The sequence below is a fragment of the Athene cunicularia genome, assembly GCF_003259725.1.
Source record: "Athene cunicularia isolate RWA chromosome 1 unlocalized genomic scaffold, athCun1 chr1_part1, whole genome shotgun sequence".
NCBI lineage: Eukaryota > Metazoa > Chordata > Aves > Strigiformes > Strigidae > Athene > Athene cunicularia.
This window is the reverse complement of record NW_020799091.1, coordinates 90,070,440-90,089,579: the sequence shown is the minus strand read 5'-3', so window position 1 is coordinate 90,089,579 and position 19,140 is coordinate 90,070,440. Positions and strand designations below refer to the sequence as shown.

General features: G+C 40.3%; 1 protein-coding gene across 3 annotated transcripts in view; it reads right to left on the bottom strand.

The window, feature by feature from the left end:
- Window positions 1–16,887: 16,887 nt before the first annotated feature.
- The window catches only part of PRRG1 (proline rich and Gla domain 1), a 32,809-nt gene continuing 30,556 nt past the window's right edge, over window positions 16,888–19,140 (bottom strand). Inside the window, exons 4-5 of one of the 3 annotated variants that reach the window (XM_026847566.1) lie at window positions 17,637–17,698; window positions 17,262–17,425 (exon numbers count right to left, since the gene is read on the bottom strand). In XM_026847566.1, the coding sequence (XP_026703367.1) occupies window positions 17,383–17,425; window positions 17,637–17,698 (105 nt within the window). In that variant the 3' untranslated portion in view covers window positions 17,262–17,382. Of the gene's footprint in view, window positions 17,699–19,140 lie in introns of all 3 variants that reach the window. The other 2 variants (XM_026847545.1, XM_026847555.1) reach the window with 2 other exon arrangements.

The following is a 19,140-nucleotide window of genomic DNA, read 5'->3' as shown; positions in this document are numbered from 1 at the left end:
TAGAGATGAGATATAGCAACGTGGGAGGTGACTGCAGCAATCTGTGTGATAGATGGCATCATTCACAGTAAGGCGAAATGGATCTGTGTGTAGACTTTCATCCCTAGTACGCTCTCTTCACTTCTGGCATGCACTTCATCCGCTCACTATGTCACAAAACAATGCTGTTCATCCTCCTGGTTTTTAATTACTGTTTGCTGCATCAAGTCTCCCAGAAAGAGAATTGGGAAGAGTTGTACTGTATTTGGACTGTTTATTGTTTTGATGTTACGGGACAATCTTTGCAATTCCAGTAGGGACCTAGCCTCGGAGCTTTTTCCTACAGGAATTCAGAAACAGAAGATTTACGGGGTAATCGACTTATTTGACTAAATATTTACCAACACTTTCTCCTCAGGCAGGGCATCACTTGGCTGTCGGCTCAGGCCGGTGAAAACCCGTGACACGGAGAGAACGGAGTTGGAAGCTCCGGCCCCTTTAGCTGCTGTTTCCAGGCTCACCCCACGAGAGGGCAATATAGCAACATCCGTTGCACTTCCCTCCCTTAATTAAAAAAGGACCAGGCTCCTGAATTGAGAATTTCATTCTACAATATATGCATAGTATTTATAGAAAGAGCATTTACTCTCTTAAAGTGTTCTATTTTGCTTATAGCAGTAACATATAATCAGTATGCATTAAATTTCTTTCATCTCACAGAAGCTAATATGACCCTCTGCTGCTATCCAATCTAGGACAACTAAACGTTGGAATAAAAGTTCTCATTTTTTATATCTCAGACAGTCTATAAGACAACTAAACTGGAGGCTCAGAGCTACAACTCATCCTCAGGGGGTAGCCTGTTTATCAGGGGTTTTAATAGGACTAACAGTATGAATAAAATTCTGTAGATTCATGTCCTTACTTTCATTGGGCCTTATACAATTAAATACCTTATTTTGTATCTCGCCCTCGGGTCTGTAACCTCCCTTGTTTAGATGACAAATTTCTGTATCACCTCCTAACCTGGTTGATGTGAATAAGCTTTTTGAAAGTGCCACTGACAGCAAATCACTGCTCCTACTGCAGTCTATAAAAGGTTTATCTTCCACTCGGCTGGAAACTGCTAACCATATGCTAAACATTTTTGATAATGCCATCCAGAAAGGTTTTTTTTCCACATATTTCATATTCTGTCTTAAATTCCAAAAGGCCACGCATATTTTGCAGCTGTCTTATCAGATGCAGCTGAGATATTTTTCTTCTGAGTGATTCAGTTCTAAACGAGTGATTTGTCTTCGCTTTATGTTATACAGAAGTTACTTGCCAGCTCCAGGCTCTGCTAGTGATTTGCAGTGTCACCAGCTATTAGAAAGGAGAACACAGAGTCATTAACCAGATCTTGACAGATAAATGAGAGACAAACCACATCAGAAATGCTATGACTACCACTGTTGGAAGGAGAAAAGACATTCTTACAAGCAACTGCTTAAAATGAATAAATAAGGTGAGATAAAGGACGGTACCAGCTATGACTGCACTATTTGTGGCAGGATGAACAGCAGATGATGAAGACGGGAAGGCAGGGAGGACGTTGCAGGGACGCAGCACTGACTCCTCCAGAACAAACTGGCTGGTCAGCCTGCAGCTGAGCACACCAGCGTGGGCAGGTGGCAGCAACAGGGTGCAGGTTGTGCCAGGCCCACGGACAGAAAAGGGTCAACATTTTTAGCATGGCATAGACATTAGTATGTGTGCTTATCCCACAGATCATGCTATTTAATTGCTGTAAACCATCGGGCAGCTCTGTAGAATGGAGGAAGTAACTAGTTTGGTTAGTCACTGATATTGTTGCTCACGCACGTGGTCCCCTGCACACGTGGCATTAGACACACGCACTAAGCCACCATCATTTGTGAGGGTGTGCCTCTGTCCTCCCAGGGCTGGAGTGAAGATGGTGGGAAGCAGAGTAATTTATGCCACAGAGGCTGTGGCAGCGCTGAGGGGGCGAGTCTCGGCAGGTTGGAAAGAAACTGGCACTCATATAGTTGCCTGAATGAAGCAAACACTTCTGTAGCGATGAGGACAGATCAGTCTTTAACAGTCCCTTGCCCTGCTGAGAAGTGGCTGTGCTGCCATAATGAAAAAAATTAATTTACTCTCATTTTTGTTTTGTCTTTCCTTTGGATGCTGTGGATGGGCAGGGAGCACTGTTACCTCTGCACTTCTGCCCATGACTTTTCTGCTGGCCGGAGAGGCACTGTGCACTCATGGCGTGGTCTGATGTGGTATCTTTCCCTGCAAAGTGTATTCTTTAAGTCTGTAGTTTCCAAATTTATTTCAGGAAAGACACGAGGAAACTCAGCTCAGAAAATGGTGTGGTGGGAGTGGTGCAGCACAAAGCTGGATACACTCTAGGGCAGGGGGGAACTGAGTAGCTGGTGCTAGACACACACATGAAACATGCACACTGATGCCAGGGAAAAGAGAAAGAAAATATTTCTGATAAGATGATAAGAATGATTAGCAAATGAAAGAACGAGTAAAAACAGTGGTGCAGCAGGACTGCACCCAGGTGTTCTAATGGAGCTAAGAATGCACAAGAGCCAGGCTTGGGAGGCTGCTGCCCTCCTGCCTGCCCTGTCACACCCATGCAGAGGAGGCAGAAGGCAACAGGTGGCATCAAAAGGAGGATCCTTCTGGTTATGGGGTTCAACCCATTGTCCAGGCCAGAGCTGGGGTGCCTAGAGCTCTGCAGCCCCTGCCCAGGACCGGGTCTGGTGGGGCAAGCCAATGAGCAAGAGTATCGCAGGTCTCTGCTCTGGGTTGGGAGCAGACCCTGGTGCCTCAGCTTCACCTGTGGGGCCCCTGGCCTGGCCACGGAGCTGCCCTGTATCCCCAGCTGTGCCTGGTGTTCCTTGAGTCTGTGGTGATCCCTGGTCACCATCCCCATCCTGACTCTGCCCCAGGGCTGCCCCGCTGCCAGGACAGCCTGGAGACCAGTAAGATCCTTTATAGGTTCATTCTCTTTAATTTTCATTAAAATAGTGGCCTTCTTCAGACTATTTTTTACCAACTTCTCACTGTACTTTAGCATTATCAAACTGCCAGCTGGAAAATTTCCTTTACATCCACAAAACTTGCTTAATGGAAAAGGACATTGTTATTGGGGAAAGCAGTTTTTCCAGCCCACAGAACCAAATGGCAGCCAGCAACAGAAAAGATAAAAGGGGGGAAAAAAACGCAGAAACGACGAAAAACTCTGTAACTATTTAAATGTGAAGTTTACTTGTGTTATATATTTGACAGTAAATTGCAATACGCTTTTAAGTGAAAATAAACTTGAGTAAAGAAATTTAGTCTGAGAGACACATATGTAAGTAGGGCTTCACAATTTTTATTAAAGCATCATAAAGAAGAAAATATAGTGTGGCATGCAGTAGATAACCAATTCATAACTCTCCAGGTAAATTTGAACATTGTGAGGGATGTGCATGTTTAGAGGTTGAACTCTGGAAAATCTCCACTATTTAACTGGGGGAAAAAAAAAGAAGAGTGGAGAAGCCTGAAGAGTTTTGTCAGCTCAGCCCCTTCCAAAGTCACATTCCACTCATGCACAGTCCCATTCTCACAGGAGCAGCTGCTGTGAAAGCAGCTGCCACACAAACACACTGGTCACAAAGCATAACCAGTCAGGATCAGCTTTTGATTGAAGTAGATAAAACAAAGCCAACCTGAAACTTTAGCCCAAATGAAAAACTTTATAGGACAGGGCTGGTTCTGCCTTGTGGCAGGGGACAGAAACAGACAACTTCTTCAGCATCTTCCAGGATGGTGCTCACAGCAGCAACCTGTGTGGATGGTGCTATCCTGTTTGCAGTTTTCCTGCTTTTAGCTTAATTATTTTAGCTGCTAGCTAAAATACCCTTCTTTAAATGAGCTAGCTTTCAAGGTGCCTCTTCCCATTACCTTGTTAAGTAAATAAATGTTCTTAATAGCTAGACATAAGCAAAGAGGTTCATATTTTTATCTCTTATATGTTTACCACCTTTGCTATGAGATTTGCAATGAATACAGCATCCAGATGAATAACATGTTATAGAAATGGGGCATCAGCCACTATTAATAATCACAGTTTCATTCTTTATATTTTAAATAATTTAACTGGCTGAATCAGCTTAATATTAAGGGAATTTGCAAACCGTTTAGAGCTTTTGCAGTCAAGTTCATGACAATTTCCTTTCCCCATAGCCATAGCTGTTTCCCTCAGTATCTGCATACTTATTTCTTGCCTGGGATGGTTACCTATTACCTGGGGAAGGTTGGTAATTTCAGATGAGACAGATTGGCAGAGTTAAGCTCAATGGGAGCCTGACCCCGGGTTCCATAACCAATAGATTATATAATAGAAGTTTATTACTTATCAGAAGAAATGACAAAACTAAACATTAGCAGACAGATTGACTTTCCTGTGGGGTCACTGTTCATTAAATTTCTCACTGCTTTTACAATCTGAGCCACTACAGTCATTTAGCTTTTAGCTCAAGTCCTTAAAGCAAGAAGACTGTTTCTTTATTACCTTGTGACCAGTCTTTATTTTAATGGCATTTTTCAAGCTCTCATCTTAAAACTGGCAAACACTAAAAAAACCCTGAAAACTGTGCCTTCTTCAGCTTAAACACAAACAAACCCAGTTGCTTCCATCCTTCTCATTTAAAATCCAATGAGCATGGATTTGTGCCAGGCAGGTAACCAAATGTCTAATGGAGACAGCTGGGTAAGGATGAAAACCTCCTTCACAGAAGTTGATGGTAGACTCACAGCAAATATCTACGATGGTCTCGCTCTATAAAGCAGATGAATGTGGAGGAGACTGTATAGAAGTGTGTACTCTCCATGTTTTAGCAGGCTGAGGAACCAGGACTAGGAACTGGGGACGGGCAGGTGAACTGAGGAGGACATGCCAGAGAGGGGTTTTGCCACTGGGAGTTTACACAGATGCTCCGAGGCGATTATAGTGCTGTAGTTGGACCAGAAACTAGTGGCTTCAACAGCATCTTTTGTCTTCTCCTTTTGTCCTCCAAAAGGCAATATACAGACTTTGAACAGATACCATTACAGAAGATCATTCAGGTACATTACAGAGGACTGTTGTGGCAAAGGGGACACACAGAAAACAGTAGGAAACTGTGGAGAAACACCCTGCAAGAGATCCCACCCACCAAAGAAGAAAGATGGTGGGTTTTTATTAGGTATATATGCACTAACATTTATAACCTTGCAACAAAAATAATTTTAAAAAAAATTTAATACCCATCTTAATCAGATTCCATATCTACAGATTTCAATAGCTACAGGGACAGTATTTTATGGGCCCTTCTTTAAGATCACAGGATATTTAAAAATATAAGTGCCACAATAACGAATATTTGAAGAGTAGTCACAATAAGAGAACCCTCTTATCTTACATTACTGCTTTCCCAAGGAAAACACCTTTTCTGCACATACTACATGTTTTACAATAATCTAGTTCCCTCATTTTCTGATAACACAAGGTTCAGGTCATAGATTTCACATTGTTCTCATGGAAGACTGAACAAAACTGTTTCATGCTTCCCTCCTGCTAATAGATCGTGACCCTTTAACTTTTGTTTCCTGTCAGTGACTGATCGTGGAGCAGTGCAACCTGACCGCCTGTCTTCCTGCCCTCTCCAAAAATGGAAAGGTGATAAAAGCAATAAAGATAGGAAGAGGCAAACATCTGTTGAATCAGTGTTCTGTGACTTGGAGATGTTTTTTTAAAAACCCTTAACCCAGCAGACTATAACAGCTAAGGATGCCTAAACCAAGAAACATTTGGGAGAACTTTGCAGCTGAGCAACGGTAGGGGAAGGAGGATGCGCAACATCTTAGGCTGTTCCTAATATTACAAACTCCAATTGTTTTTCTTTTCTCAACTCAGATTTATTATTTGGGGCCATCACCAAAATGTTTTTTTGCTTTTCCACTATGAAACAGATAGCATAAATGTGCCCTGCAATTTTATTGCTATGTTACAATTTCATCGTGTCATACTCAAACCAATAGGTTCATTCAGTCTACAATAAAACTCATTCTGCTGCACTGCCTATGGATGCACTGAATAAAATGGCAGTTTAAAAAGTTTCAAGTTGCTAAATCAATATTTCATTATTTGTCTCATATTGTTTTTATTAGCGACAAAAACAAAGCTCAACAACATACAAAAGCTTGAAATGGCACTTGGAAAGCCTGTAATGAGAACGGACTTGTGCACAACCCCTGTATTTTTAATCTTTTCATTTCTTAATACAGGCTTAATACCTCTTTTCCGACATGATGAGATTAGACAAAATTGTTCAACTCTGTTCTTTGTAAGGTTAGTCAAACTACCAGCTGAAAGAATCTTTCTTAAGGTCATACACAAGTGAAAGAAAACTTCTATTATAAATTTACCTTGGCATAGGCTAGAATAAAAAAGAAAGCCTAATCTGTGAAGAGTTGTTCTGAAGAGTGTTCAGTTCAAGAGGAACATGACTAAAGGGAAAATACCTGAAATAGAGCAAGATATAACTCTCCACAGTTCCTTATCAGTGCTTTTCAACCACGGGCAAGAGTCGATCATTCAACACATTAATCATTTAAGGCCAGACAAAGGTACAGGAACTTGCTACTCTAACCTCAGGGGTATTCTCACACCCAAGGTAGAGCACAGTTGATACCTGAATACATAAACATATGTAGAAATCCAACTTCAACCACTCTGTAGATTTCTTAATGTGAAATACAGCAGGTCAAACTGTATTGTTGATACAGACAGAGCCTTAAAAGGGAAATGACAAGGAGACATGTTGATGACAGAAATTATTTTCTTCTACAAGAAAAATATTGCAAATCTCTTGGCTTTAGCGGACACTTTATCTACTTGCCCTGTAGAGATAACCTTAGAAACACCACCAAAGGACCAGATAGATGATTTAAAAAATCCTAAGGAATGCAAACACCTATCAGGTTAGACAATCACTGCAAGGTTGCTGAGATAACCTCAGCATTCCTGCACGCCTCCCTGACCCCCTCCCTCCTGCCATGCCAAGGAGCCTCTGAATAACTGTCTCTGGAGGCTGACTCTTTCACACAGATACCACTGGTGTCTGCACCAGCTGATCCAGTTTAGTGGACCAGTATCTCTGGTTGCCCTTGAGGGTGCTTGATACTGTGTGACTGGTCCAATATCCACTGTGGATTTGCTGGGTATCTTGATATAATCCACAGTATAAAGTCAGGCCAAGACAAAGCAGGGAAGTCTGCTTTAACTAGATCCAAATATAGACAATGGAGCTAGAAAGCTATCACAGCTATGTGTACATGAACAAAACCAAGGGATATGGAGGACTTCTAACACTCCTGTACTCTTACTAGTGTAATTAATTCAATTGACCTGGCCTCTTCCTTTTCTTTTTCTCTTTTCCTTTATTTTTAACTAAGAAAAATACCAGACCATTACTTAATTGCATCGCTTTCTTTAGATTTAGCATTAAAAGAGACCTTTTAACATTCCTGAGTGCCCTTCTAATAATTAGACTTGCAAAACCCACCCTGTAGCATTCTATTAAAAATAATTAACTCACCTGCCAGCAGTTTAAATAACAAAGTGAAGAAAAAAAATTTCTATCAGGCACTGGACAGTGATGGCAGGAACATTTCAGAAGCACACTCACATAATTTCTTTATACTCCTTTCAAAGCCTTGTAAAAAATTGCAGCTTTTACAACATGGCTTCAAGAAATTAAAATTAAGGCCACACATCAGAGAGAGAGAGAGAGGCAACTCCATGGACCTGGAAAGCTTTTGATGCTCACTCAACCTCCTTTGCAGTACAAATTCAACTAAGATGTTGCAACCTGTAGTTGCAGGGGTATAGCACAAGGAGAGAAGTGATCTCTCAAGTAGAGAGGGCCATAGCAGCTTAGGGGTTTGTAAAGCAGAATGGCTACCTCAGACCAACGGGCAACTGGCACAGGTCTCACAGCCCTGCAGATACATGTCTCACTTGTAGCTTGAGCAGTTCTTTCTACATTAGCTTTGGTCATGCACCACATGTTGCAATAGGCTGGTGTTGAAGCAAAAAAGGCCTCTAAGCAGTGACAGCATCTGCTTCTCAGTCATTACTTTATGGTCAAATGCAGTTAGCAGGTCAGGCAGACTGACTGCTACTGTAGGGCATGCACCACAGCAGCTTGTACTCCAGGACCACATCCTGTTGATGAGCTCTCCATCAGTGCTGGATGCTCTTCTTCAGGAGGGGGAAAGGACAGCACCTCGGCCATTTCTGTCACCTAGCAATGTCTCCATCATCCCTGTGCTGAATGTTAGCCAGCCTCTGATCAAAACAGGTAGTGGTTGTGACGGTGGCATATAGTGTCACTGAAGCCTGAGAAGGCTATCATCTGAGAAAGCAGAGAGGAATGCCATGAGAAGGGGGGATAGCAGGGTAGGATCTTGCAGCATCTCATCTGCAAAATCTGGTGGAAGAGGAGCATTTGTTCACAACTAATGATAGCCATCTCTTTAAAAGATTGAAATGATGTTAACTATTAGCAAGACTATTATTTGTCATCATCAGCAACACAGAGGAGATGCCAGGTGAAAGGTCCACAGGCTGTCCCTGACTGCGAAGACCCATGTCTGACAGCTAAATGAACTCAATGGGTCTTTCTTTACCTTTTGCAAGCCCTGGCATGGAAGAGCTGCTGGGAAAGGGCAGGCCAGAGGAAAATGAATGTTTTGGTGATGTGGGATAGTGCTACTCAACTGTCTGGGATGGCATTTTGCATGTGTCTTGCCCCCAGAACAGGAGTCTGAGAGGGGCTTATACCTTTAATGTCGCTCTTGGAGAAGCATTTTCAACAGTATGGCACAAAGTTTGGTGTAGGACATACTGGTAAAGTGAGATATGGTTTAGTCAGTCTCATCAAGATAAACACATTTTTACTCAGCAATCTGGAAATCTTTGGACAAATTAGCAATGTTGGATGCTCTTTTTTCAGCCAGGTTGCTAGGATACATCAGTGTAGTCAATCATATAGCCATCAACTACTGCTGCTCGTTTTTTTTTTTTTTTAATAAACTCTTCTATACTGAGGAGAAATTCAATGAAGCTAAAATTGCTCATGGGACCATGCCAGTTTTGACAAAAACAAGCAGCAAAACCTGCACTGGCAGAGACTTCAGGTTCCAGGTGTAATTTGTGACCTGTAAAGTATAATGGAAAGGTTGGTGTCACCAGCATACAAAAAACCCGAAAGTAGCTGCCACACCCTTTGATATCCCTAGAACAGAAAAATACTGGTCTGCTTTCCAGCAACCCATAAGAAGCTAAGTAAGTAAATTACATCTATGGTATATAGTTTAAATTCACTATACACAGAAACAGGAAATTTCAAGGGATTTTGAAGTTTGAAAAAGATGAAGACCGCTAGCCTAGTCTAGTGGGCAAAGCAGCCTAATACCCTGCAATGGAGGTTCAAGTCCTTGCTCCAGGGATGTGGGTGAATGGCAAGGTCATGGCAAGAACCAGCCTTCGTCATGATCAGCCCCAAGCCACTGAGTATTTTGGCACTGATATCGTGATTTTGTGAACAGTCTTCAGGCTGTCAATTTTGTGCTGATGCAGAACCGTAAACGTTGAAATCTGAAAGCACTGTGCAGGGCAGAAAAGCTATTTCTAAATACTTCTGCCAGTGTGGGAGAAGGTAGCATTTTCACAGGGCCAAGCTGCCGGTGTGGAAAGGCTGAAAGGTAATGAAAGTGGCAGCACAAATAGGTACAAAAAGGGAAACTGAGCTACAAATAACAATTTATAAGGCTGAAAAAAGTTATCAAAGAGAATATAACAGTAAAAATTATTTCCAAAGCTACGTTTCTTCTACAGAACCTGCACAATAAGATTATCAACTTTTAAGCACTTTGATATAATACCATGTGAAAGCTTTTATGCAGGAACAGAACAAGGACGTAACATTATTCAGAAGTGTACAAAAGTCAGCAAGTTAAGAGATTAAAAAAAAACCCAAACAAAATAGAAAAATGATGCATCTGGCTTTTTACCATTGCTACACTACCTGACTAAACATTGTAGACACCCTTTCATTTTGCAAAAGTTATGGAACTGTTAAAAAAATTCTGGAGCTCAGACCAAGAGTAAAAGTTACAGAAATGTTAGTAGCAATTCCTACAGCCAGAAACAATTCTACTCCAAGTAGGGCTTTGGCAGCTTTGCCTGGTGCAGGCTCCACAGAGGCGCCGGTTGGTGTGGGGGCACTTGGATGTTGCGCTGGGCAGAGCCGGCAAAGCAGCGTGGACGTGTCACATCACTGGCCCATGGAGACCGCGAGGGGCACACAGACATTAAAGCAACGTTTTGTTCTCAGCTGCCCCCGCGCCTCGATTTTTGGTGAGCACCCACACACGGCGAACAGAACCTAAAACAATACAATATGCTTACTGTGGGCAAAACCCACAGAAGGGCCCATGTACAAGCGGCTGGGTTATGCTGAGTGACAGGATGCTGGGCCTTCTCCCAGCCCACGAGTCTTGCTATGCCGGCAGATGGGCTGTTGCCTGCTGAGCACAAACAGCCGTGCCACAGATTGCCGGTCCTCTGCCAAACCTGCTCTGCTGCAGCGCAACCGCTCAGGGCAGCAGAGTCAGGCTTAGCTTTGGGGTCAGCACTTTTTTTTTTTCATGGAAGGCAGCTGTTTTCACTTTAAGCTTGATATTTACCTTCAACCCTCCCCACACATCAGCTGCTTCCACAGAGGAATTTGCTTACAAACGCCTACACTACTTCCCAAATGAATATGGAAGTGTGCCCAGCCTTTATTATACTTTTACTAGCACTCTCAAAGTTGTAGGTGAGTTGGAAACAATCCAAAACACGATTTCACATGGTTGCTGGATGGAAGAAGTACATTTAGAAACACCAACCTAGTGTTCAGAAATGCAAACCCACAGGATTGCATGTGAAAAGGGGTTACTGAGGTGTAAGTAAGTATTGGGCAACACAGCAGACATCAGTGTGGAACTTTTTGGTTTTATTTAAAATGCCAGTGAGGTGGATACATATGAAAAATGTAGTCTGACCAACTTTCATGCATGGGATGTTCTTTCAGAGGGCAGATATATTTAATCTTCATCCACACATAGAGAAAAACCTACGGTTACAATAGAACCATGAACAGAAAAGCATATGCTACAAAAATGAAAGGAAAAAAAATAATAGCAATTCTAATAGTAAATGGAAAGAAATGACTTGTGATGACAGTTTAGGGATACTAGACAGGGAAAATTTTTGAGCTGGTCACATTGTCCTTGCTATTCTCTGGCAGTATCACTTTCCACAGAAAATCCTGGCAAGAAATGCTTCTTCAGTGGTTTTTATCTTGGAAATAATCCATGTGTGGTGGCTGCTTTAAGACTGTAAGTTAAAAGGCCACAGGTGGTAACAGTCTGTGCCTCACCATGTGTCACATCAGACTGAGGCCTGCATCTGGCCCCAAATACCTGCATTCAGCCTCTGAGCTGTGTTTGTCCAGCACTGAAATACTGCAGGGGGTGTGAGCAAGCCGGCAAGGTAAGAGGACAAAGAAGGAAAGTTGGCAAGGTTGGGTCCTGGATTCTCATACATACAGATCTTGAAGTATGTAGTCATTGAGAAAACAACTTGAGTCCTTGTGCACAGTGAAGACCAGGTGCTGTGCCACTGCCAGCAGCGACAGTTGAGTGAGAAAATAAAGAAAAATCAAAATCGGAGCCTCTGACCTATGGAATTGGTCCAGGGTCTCTCTGTTACAGATTACTCCTTACGCAGAGATTTAATTGCTGTAAGTATGAAAATAGGTTTTATAAGTACTTGTTTCCTTCTTGCTTTAAGCTCCTCAGATAACCCCAGGAGCCACGCAGGTACATACAAAGCTTCCAACTGGAGAAGAAAACAGCAGGTCACGCTGAAAGGTTTTGATTCTTAGATGATGTTGTTTCTAAGACAGGGAAAAAACAGCACAGCAGTCAGTGCACTTTTATTGCATGGTACACTGAGACAGGACAAGGAAAAAGAAGACAGGTCCTAATATTACAGCAAACATTGTTGCAGAGAGCTAAATGGTAAGATGCTGCATAATATATACAATCCAGAGAATAGAGGCAAGGCATTTCTTGCACCGACTTGTTACTTGGCTTGATTCAGTAACTCACTGCCAAATCAAAAATACAATTACTGAGATCCTACTGCAAAAGACAAGTGGAGTTCAACTTTCTGGCAAAGCTCAAAGTTCAATTATCCTGTAGCAAATCAATCAAATATGTGTGCAACAAGCAATGAAATACTATGGATATCACCTCACTTTCAGCCAAACATGATTTTCTTTCTTTTTAAAAATCACCAAGTAGCACTAGGAAATACAAAGTTAACATTATGCAGAAGATAAAAAGGAATCTATCAGTGTGATTTAGAGTGGCAGAGAACAGTGTTCAGGGCATACAAAACAATAAATAGTGAACATTCATCACTAGTAACCTGGTGGGATGATTTGATTTTTATAGACACCAAGATTCATGATACCACTTTAACATTTTATCTGCCATGTTTCAATAGCTAGAAGCCAGGCATGCAGAGGCAATTGTGCACTGAACCACGTGCAAACACATGAGCCAGTGCTGATGGATGTATGGTCAGGACACTGGGCGTGTATCTGCACTGCAAATGCCACTTAACCAAACACAGAGCCTTCTGTTTGGATGGTGTTGGTCTGAGCTATGCAAATAAAAGCTTACCAAGGGGACCAAGGTGCTACACTATGCACGTGACAACTTGGAAGGTCACATACACTTTGTTGCTTCAGGTGACTCTTCTGGTACTTTTGTACAACACAGAGTTCTGTGAACATGAGTGCAAAGATACATACCTCCTCTGGGGCCTCACTAACATCTCCAGCAGACTCTAGTCCTGCGGTAAGCTAGTGAAAAATACCAGGGACATATCCTATTTACTAGTAGCTGAGTGAGAAAGGGTGAGAGAAACTTTTTCTTGACTGGAATGGAGATCTTTAGCTTCCAGCAGGGATCACTAATGCAAGGTTGGTTTGTTGGGTTTGGGTTTTGTGGTGTTTTTTTTTTTTTTTGTTTGTTATTAATATATCATTCCCAGAGCTGATGCAAACTTTTGCAATCACTTTCTTTTAAACGGCTGAAGCCAACTCTGAAATTAAGTCCTCTGACAAACATTTGTTGCTACAGTGTACTGTTTCAATATGTTGTAACAGAGAACAATTTCTGTTTTCCCTCTTTCTGTAACTGTTATTTAGCTATGGCTGCAACAAAAATTGGAAAAAAATAAATTCATAAATCTGATTAAAAACAAGCCTGAATTTTGAAACAATACCAAGTCTACCTGCAAACAAAATATCTGTATTTTAAGTTATGAAAACAACTGATTCACTGCAACAGAATAAGTACATATAACAATGAAAATCAAAAGGCCACCACTCAAATACAGAGTTAATTCTCACTGTAGTTGTAGAATTGACATTTTGAAACATTAGAGGCATCTTAAAAAATTTTATTTAGCATATCCAAAAACAAATGTTACAAAAGTTTTTCTATAAACATAGGCAAAAATGTTTAAATAGGATAATTTAATGTAAACCAAACCCCTTTAAAATATGCAATACTGTAATCAGAGGTTATTTACATCCAGTGAAGACAGAACAACCTTCACTAATGCCAAGTATCATCTAAGCAAATAATTAATTTCCATGATTTCATAAAACAGCAACACTTACATTTAAGTTAGTTTTAGCAGATAAATCATCTCAGTCCTAATATGATGAAATCCAATGTTATATTCAGAACTGGGAAAGGCAGTATCCTGACTATTCATGTCATCAGTCAAGACAGTACTGCATTCAGACTTGCAAAACTTTTAGAGGTACCACTAAAAATTTATAATATTTATTACATGACAATGTAATTACAGGATAGGTAAAACAACTAAGTGACTTGTAATAAAAGCTGTATAAAAACCCAGTAAAAATGAAATTTTATTTTTCAATCAGATTAGAAAAGCCAGCCATAAGACTAAGCCATTTTCCCATACTTCACAAAACAGAACAAAATAATTTGTAATTTGACATTATTCCAATATGGAGAAAGCTGTTCAGGACTTACAGGAAATGCATTTGGATAACTGTCCCACGCAAGTTTTGTTTAATAAATGAAATTTATTCACTAAGACATAAGGTTATAGCCCACGATGGCTTTTATGATCATGTACAGGGAAAAGGCATAGCCCGATAAATTCAACTCACAGATCATTTTAGATATTTGGTTGTGGCCGTTTTTGAAAGAAAAGCATAATTTTTGCACTGAACATAAAAGTATCTATAGGATACAGCAACATATTCAACTCAGAGCCAGAAACATAAAGCTGTTAAAAGTGATAGTGGAACATAAGAGTAATTAAAAAAAAAAAAAAAAGCCAGCTCATCTCTAAAATGACGGTGCTCCTGTTCAGGGAATGATGACAGCTGCTGAATGATCTAATGTGAAATAGGTGATCTCTATGCATTTCCTACAAGAAAGTCTTATATCCAAGCAAAAAGAGTTAGTGCTCCCAGGCACAGGAAATGCCAATATGGCATGGATGTTGAAATACCAGCTCTTTTTGAGGTGGTTCCTGCATGTTGAGATGAGGCACTTTGTTTTGGTAACATCTGCCTAAAGCACTAGGTAACTGTTGCTCAGTATAAAAGGAACTTTAACTTCTACAGGTGGCAATTCAGACACATAAGAGCTAAAACCACTTCAAAAGTAAAGGTCAGACAGTCCAAAAACAAGACCCAGGCAATTCTTACTACAAGTGTCCAGAACATACTGTAGTTATCCACCCAATATCTGTTATATATAATAAATATAAATAAGAGTTATCTTTTTGACAACAGTTTGGCCTGGAGTTCCTCTATTAACTCTAATACAATTTACCTTAGCAACTGAAGATCTCCAGCAGACAACTTAGGCAACCTATTCTTTTTCAAAAATGAGAACACAAATTTAATCCTAAAATCCTTACTTCACTTGTCAATACATTATATCTAATTCTTACACAAATGTGCATATACGCACCCACTTATGACCATATATTTATTTTCATTCAGCCACTTTCTGTAAAATGCCTTAGGGAAAAGACAGGCCAAGCCCCCATGAGACGGCAGACATCTCAGCACACATCTCAGACATTAACAGCAATTTCAAATGGATGCCACTGGCATTTCATTCGGGGTCTCTGGAACAAGATGCAGTTCGGGTTTCTGTTGTAAGAAAGCCAAAATAACACAGTAGTCCTTTAGGGCTAACTATATTTCAGTTGGTGCTAAATGATTTGTAGGACACAAAACAATAATAAATCTAATGCCATGCTACCTTGGTGCGAGAAGAAAGAAATGAAATGAATATTCAGAAGCTAAACCAAGCAATGAACTTTTAAATAAAGCTGGGAAAAAAGAATCCGCACATTACAGCTTGCACCACCTTAACTACCATCAACACTTAAACCAGGTGGTTGAAATTCTGCACAAGCCTCTATTCTAACTTGCATCAAGTCTGACAGAAATCCAAATCTCTTCAGCCTCAAAAAGTCACTCCAGACTAATGTGTAGAGGGCTATGCCTGTGTTGTGTTCTTAGCAGTACAACACAGCGGGCCCTCATGGTTCTGCCCCGCATTAGGCAGGCCTTGCAGCTGGAGAGAACAGAGCCAGGCTGGCCACACGCTACTGGAGCCAGCCTGGACTAACACGCTCCCAGCACCTCTTACTCTGATGAGCCCCTGTAACCTAAGAACTGTGAAAAAGAGACTTGCATACACTGAGAATGGAGTGCAATTTAAGAATTCATGTCACGGATAAAAGTACTACACTGTTCTTATAAACAATGAAAAATATAAGTAGTTTTATTTCATTGTAATGTATTGTTAACTTTTGCAACAGAAGCACCTTGTTAGAATGGATAAGCAGTAAATATGTTTGTTGTTGAAAAAGGTATCTATACTCTCTACAAAGGATTTCCATATCCACCAACACAAGGTGCACACACAGTACATGTAAATATGCAAGAAGCAAGAGTATGAGGATTTGAAGGGGTTTTTATTTCATATTAAAAAAAAAAAAAGTCTCACACAATGAATGCTTTTCCATTTTTCCCTTTTAAAAAGGAAACTAATACCTTTGGGTTTATGTGTTTATGGATAACATCCTGGTCCCAGTGAAGAGTATGGTAGGAAGTCTATGATCAGGATTTTATCCACCTGATTATTTCGGTGTTTCATTATTTACTGTTGCGTGAACTTTCAAGTTCTAAAGTTAACGTATGCACACCTCACATTCTCACCTCTAGAATATGCAAGTAAGAACAGATAGGAAAACAGCGAGGAAAGGCAGAACACAGACAAAAAAGTACACTAAAAAAATTCACTAATTAGTATCTTGAATTGTTAGCTTCTAAATATTTAAAGAATTTTGAGTTGTAATAGCAAAAGCTTTAGAACATAACTCTTCTGCTAGGACTATGAAATTATTGCTATTATGGCAGCATACTCTTAATGATACTGGTTTGTACACAAAGGCATACTGCTCTCAGCCTTCCAAGGCCCATGATAGGGTGCATCATGTAACAAAAATCCAAATAAGAAAAAGGAACCAATCAGACAAGAGGCAATACTGCAAAATCGGTCCCCTTTAGTGTAAATAGCTATCTAAAATGTTGCTTAAGGAAGCCCTATCTCAGGCAATTCTGACAGTCTACAGTAAGAAAGGGGAGGGGGATTCCACAAATCTTGTGGGGAATGTGGACAACATCTGGAATAAAACAAGTGATATCCCTCAAAGCAGAGTTACTTTTGAGAAGTATGACAGAGCACCACATTTGCATCTGCACTCTCAATACAGACTCCTTATCTTTTAAGACCTGCCATAGGGCAAGAAATCCCAAACCCAAAGAACAAGTGAATCTAAACCAAAAGTGAAGTTCATTGTACAAGTCTATTAAATTACGGAAATGCATAATAAGCCAAGATAAAGTGCTACAAAATGATTAGTAATTTTTTTAAAGTCCATAGCATTCTTCTTGCTTTACTTGGTACTGGTGACAAGAGGAGATAGTGCAATTGCACTGGCTGAACTGGAGTTTACAATGTCTTCATATTGTGGAGGTGGATCTAAATGTTGTTCAGTTTCACTTCTCATACTGATTTCACCAGTGGCTTCCTCATATGAAGGAGGAGGATCACAGTTTGAGAGCCTTGTAGATATCGAGTCTGACCGTCCATCCGTATAGCTCAGACCTCCTGGAGAGAGCCCACTGACTTCATACATTTCCTCCTGTGGGGAATGAACAATGCTGAGAGGCGGCGGAAGAGGACCTCTGCTGTCAGCCACAGCACCATCACCCATTGCTTCGTGGGCTCCCCTATGCACGTACACCGACTGTCTACGCATTTTCTTTTTAAACAGGCATCTCCATATGACAAAAATGACAATGAGGATAACAAAAAGGCCAATGATTAATGGAAATGCAAGGTAAAATGAATACCAGTTATGTCCTGTGTTACTTTCTCCCTGAAGTCCATTTTTGTAGACTTTCCAGAACTCCTTCTAAAAGAGCAAGACAGGATAAGTCAGAAACTATAAGACAGTTAAAAAAAAATAAAAATCATGTAATCAAGTTGTTTTAAATGAATGAGGAAAAAAGACATTTCAAATATTGATGACTAAAATAAGGACTGCTATGGATAAGCACATACAATAAACTTTCAAATCTTCTGATGTGATTAATGATACAAAAAGGGTTTTGTTTTTTAAAACCAACTCCTCACTGCTTTTACGATTACTGTGTCTGCACTTAATACTTACAAATGTGCGGCACAGGCAGGACTAGGTAAAAAAAAAATTTTTTAAAAAAAATCTAATCAGCATGCACATCAGCCATCTGGTAGATTAAAATTTTTCAGCACCACTCAAGGTAAAATTAGGATTTTGTTTCTTTGTTTTAAAACTGTAATAATATACCAATACAATTTGACAGGGAAATACTGCTTTGAAGTGACAGACCAAAACCACAAGCAAAGTACAACTATGTTGTACTGTCATCTCATAATTTAGACTTCTCCCACCCTCTGGCTCATAAAGCAATTGTTGTCAGTTTCTTTTGAGTTGATTCAGATCCCATGTTTATAGTCAAAAATAGCTCTAGCACTATGAGAATGTTACACGTTATATTCTAGAATTTTTGACAACATAGCTACAGTTAAATGGAACAGAAAGTAAAAAGGAAAAAATATGAACAAGTGAAAACAAAGATGAAGGGGGACACCAGTACTTGAAAGTACTCTTTGCTGTATTAATATGCACAAGCAGGAGCACAAAGATCATGTCACCATCCAATTTTTAGTGAATGCTATGAAAAAAACAGTACAAAGCAAAGCATACCCTGCCTCAAAAAAGCAGTTATCCTCACCCCTAAGAAACACTTCCACTGTGTTTTATAGTCATGTAAAATATAAAAAAAAGTAATTAACACCCCCCCAAATCCATGCCAGAAATTCTGAACTCTTTAGTTTTCTTTAAAAAAAGCAGAGACCTGACCCATTCATACTCATGCCAGCATCTATTTTAAATAAGAGCACACATCTTACATGCAAGTATTTTTAAAATAGTCACCAGGTAAAATTGATACTGTCATTGCTCAGTAGTACATGATGCCATTCAGATGGCTGACTGACTGACTTTGTGCACGGACAAATCAGATCTATCAATTTTTAAGCTCAGGACTGCTGTCACATGACCACCAAAGTGATCTCAGAGGCAGCTTGAGTCCAGAAGCAGTATGGCCTCTTTAGCATGGAGGCTAAGCTTGCCCTGTGCAAAGCCAAGACCAGGACACCATGGGCAAAACAAATGCGCACAGTGCTTCTGGATCAGAACTTACTAAGTTTAAGAGCAATGCCATGTACATGAAACAACTGGCTATCCTGTAGATTTTCAGTTGTTCTTATCCCTACACTCAATGCAAGTTCCAACAAAAAAGAAGAAAAAAT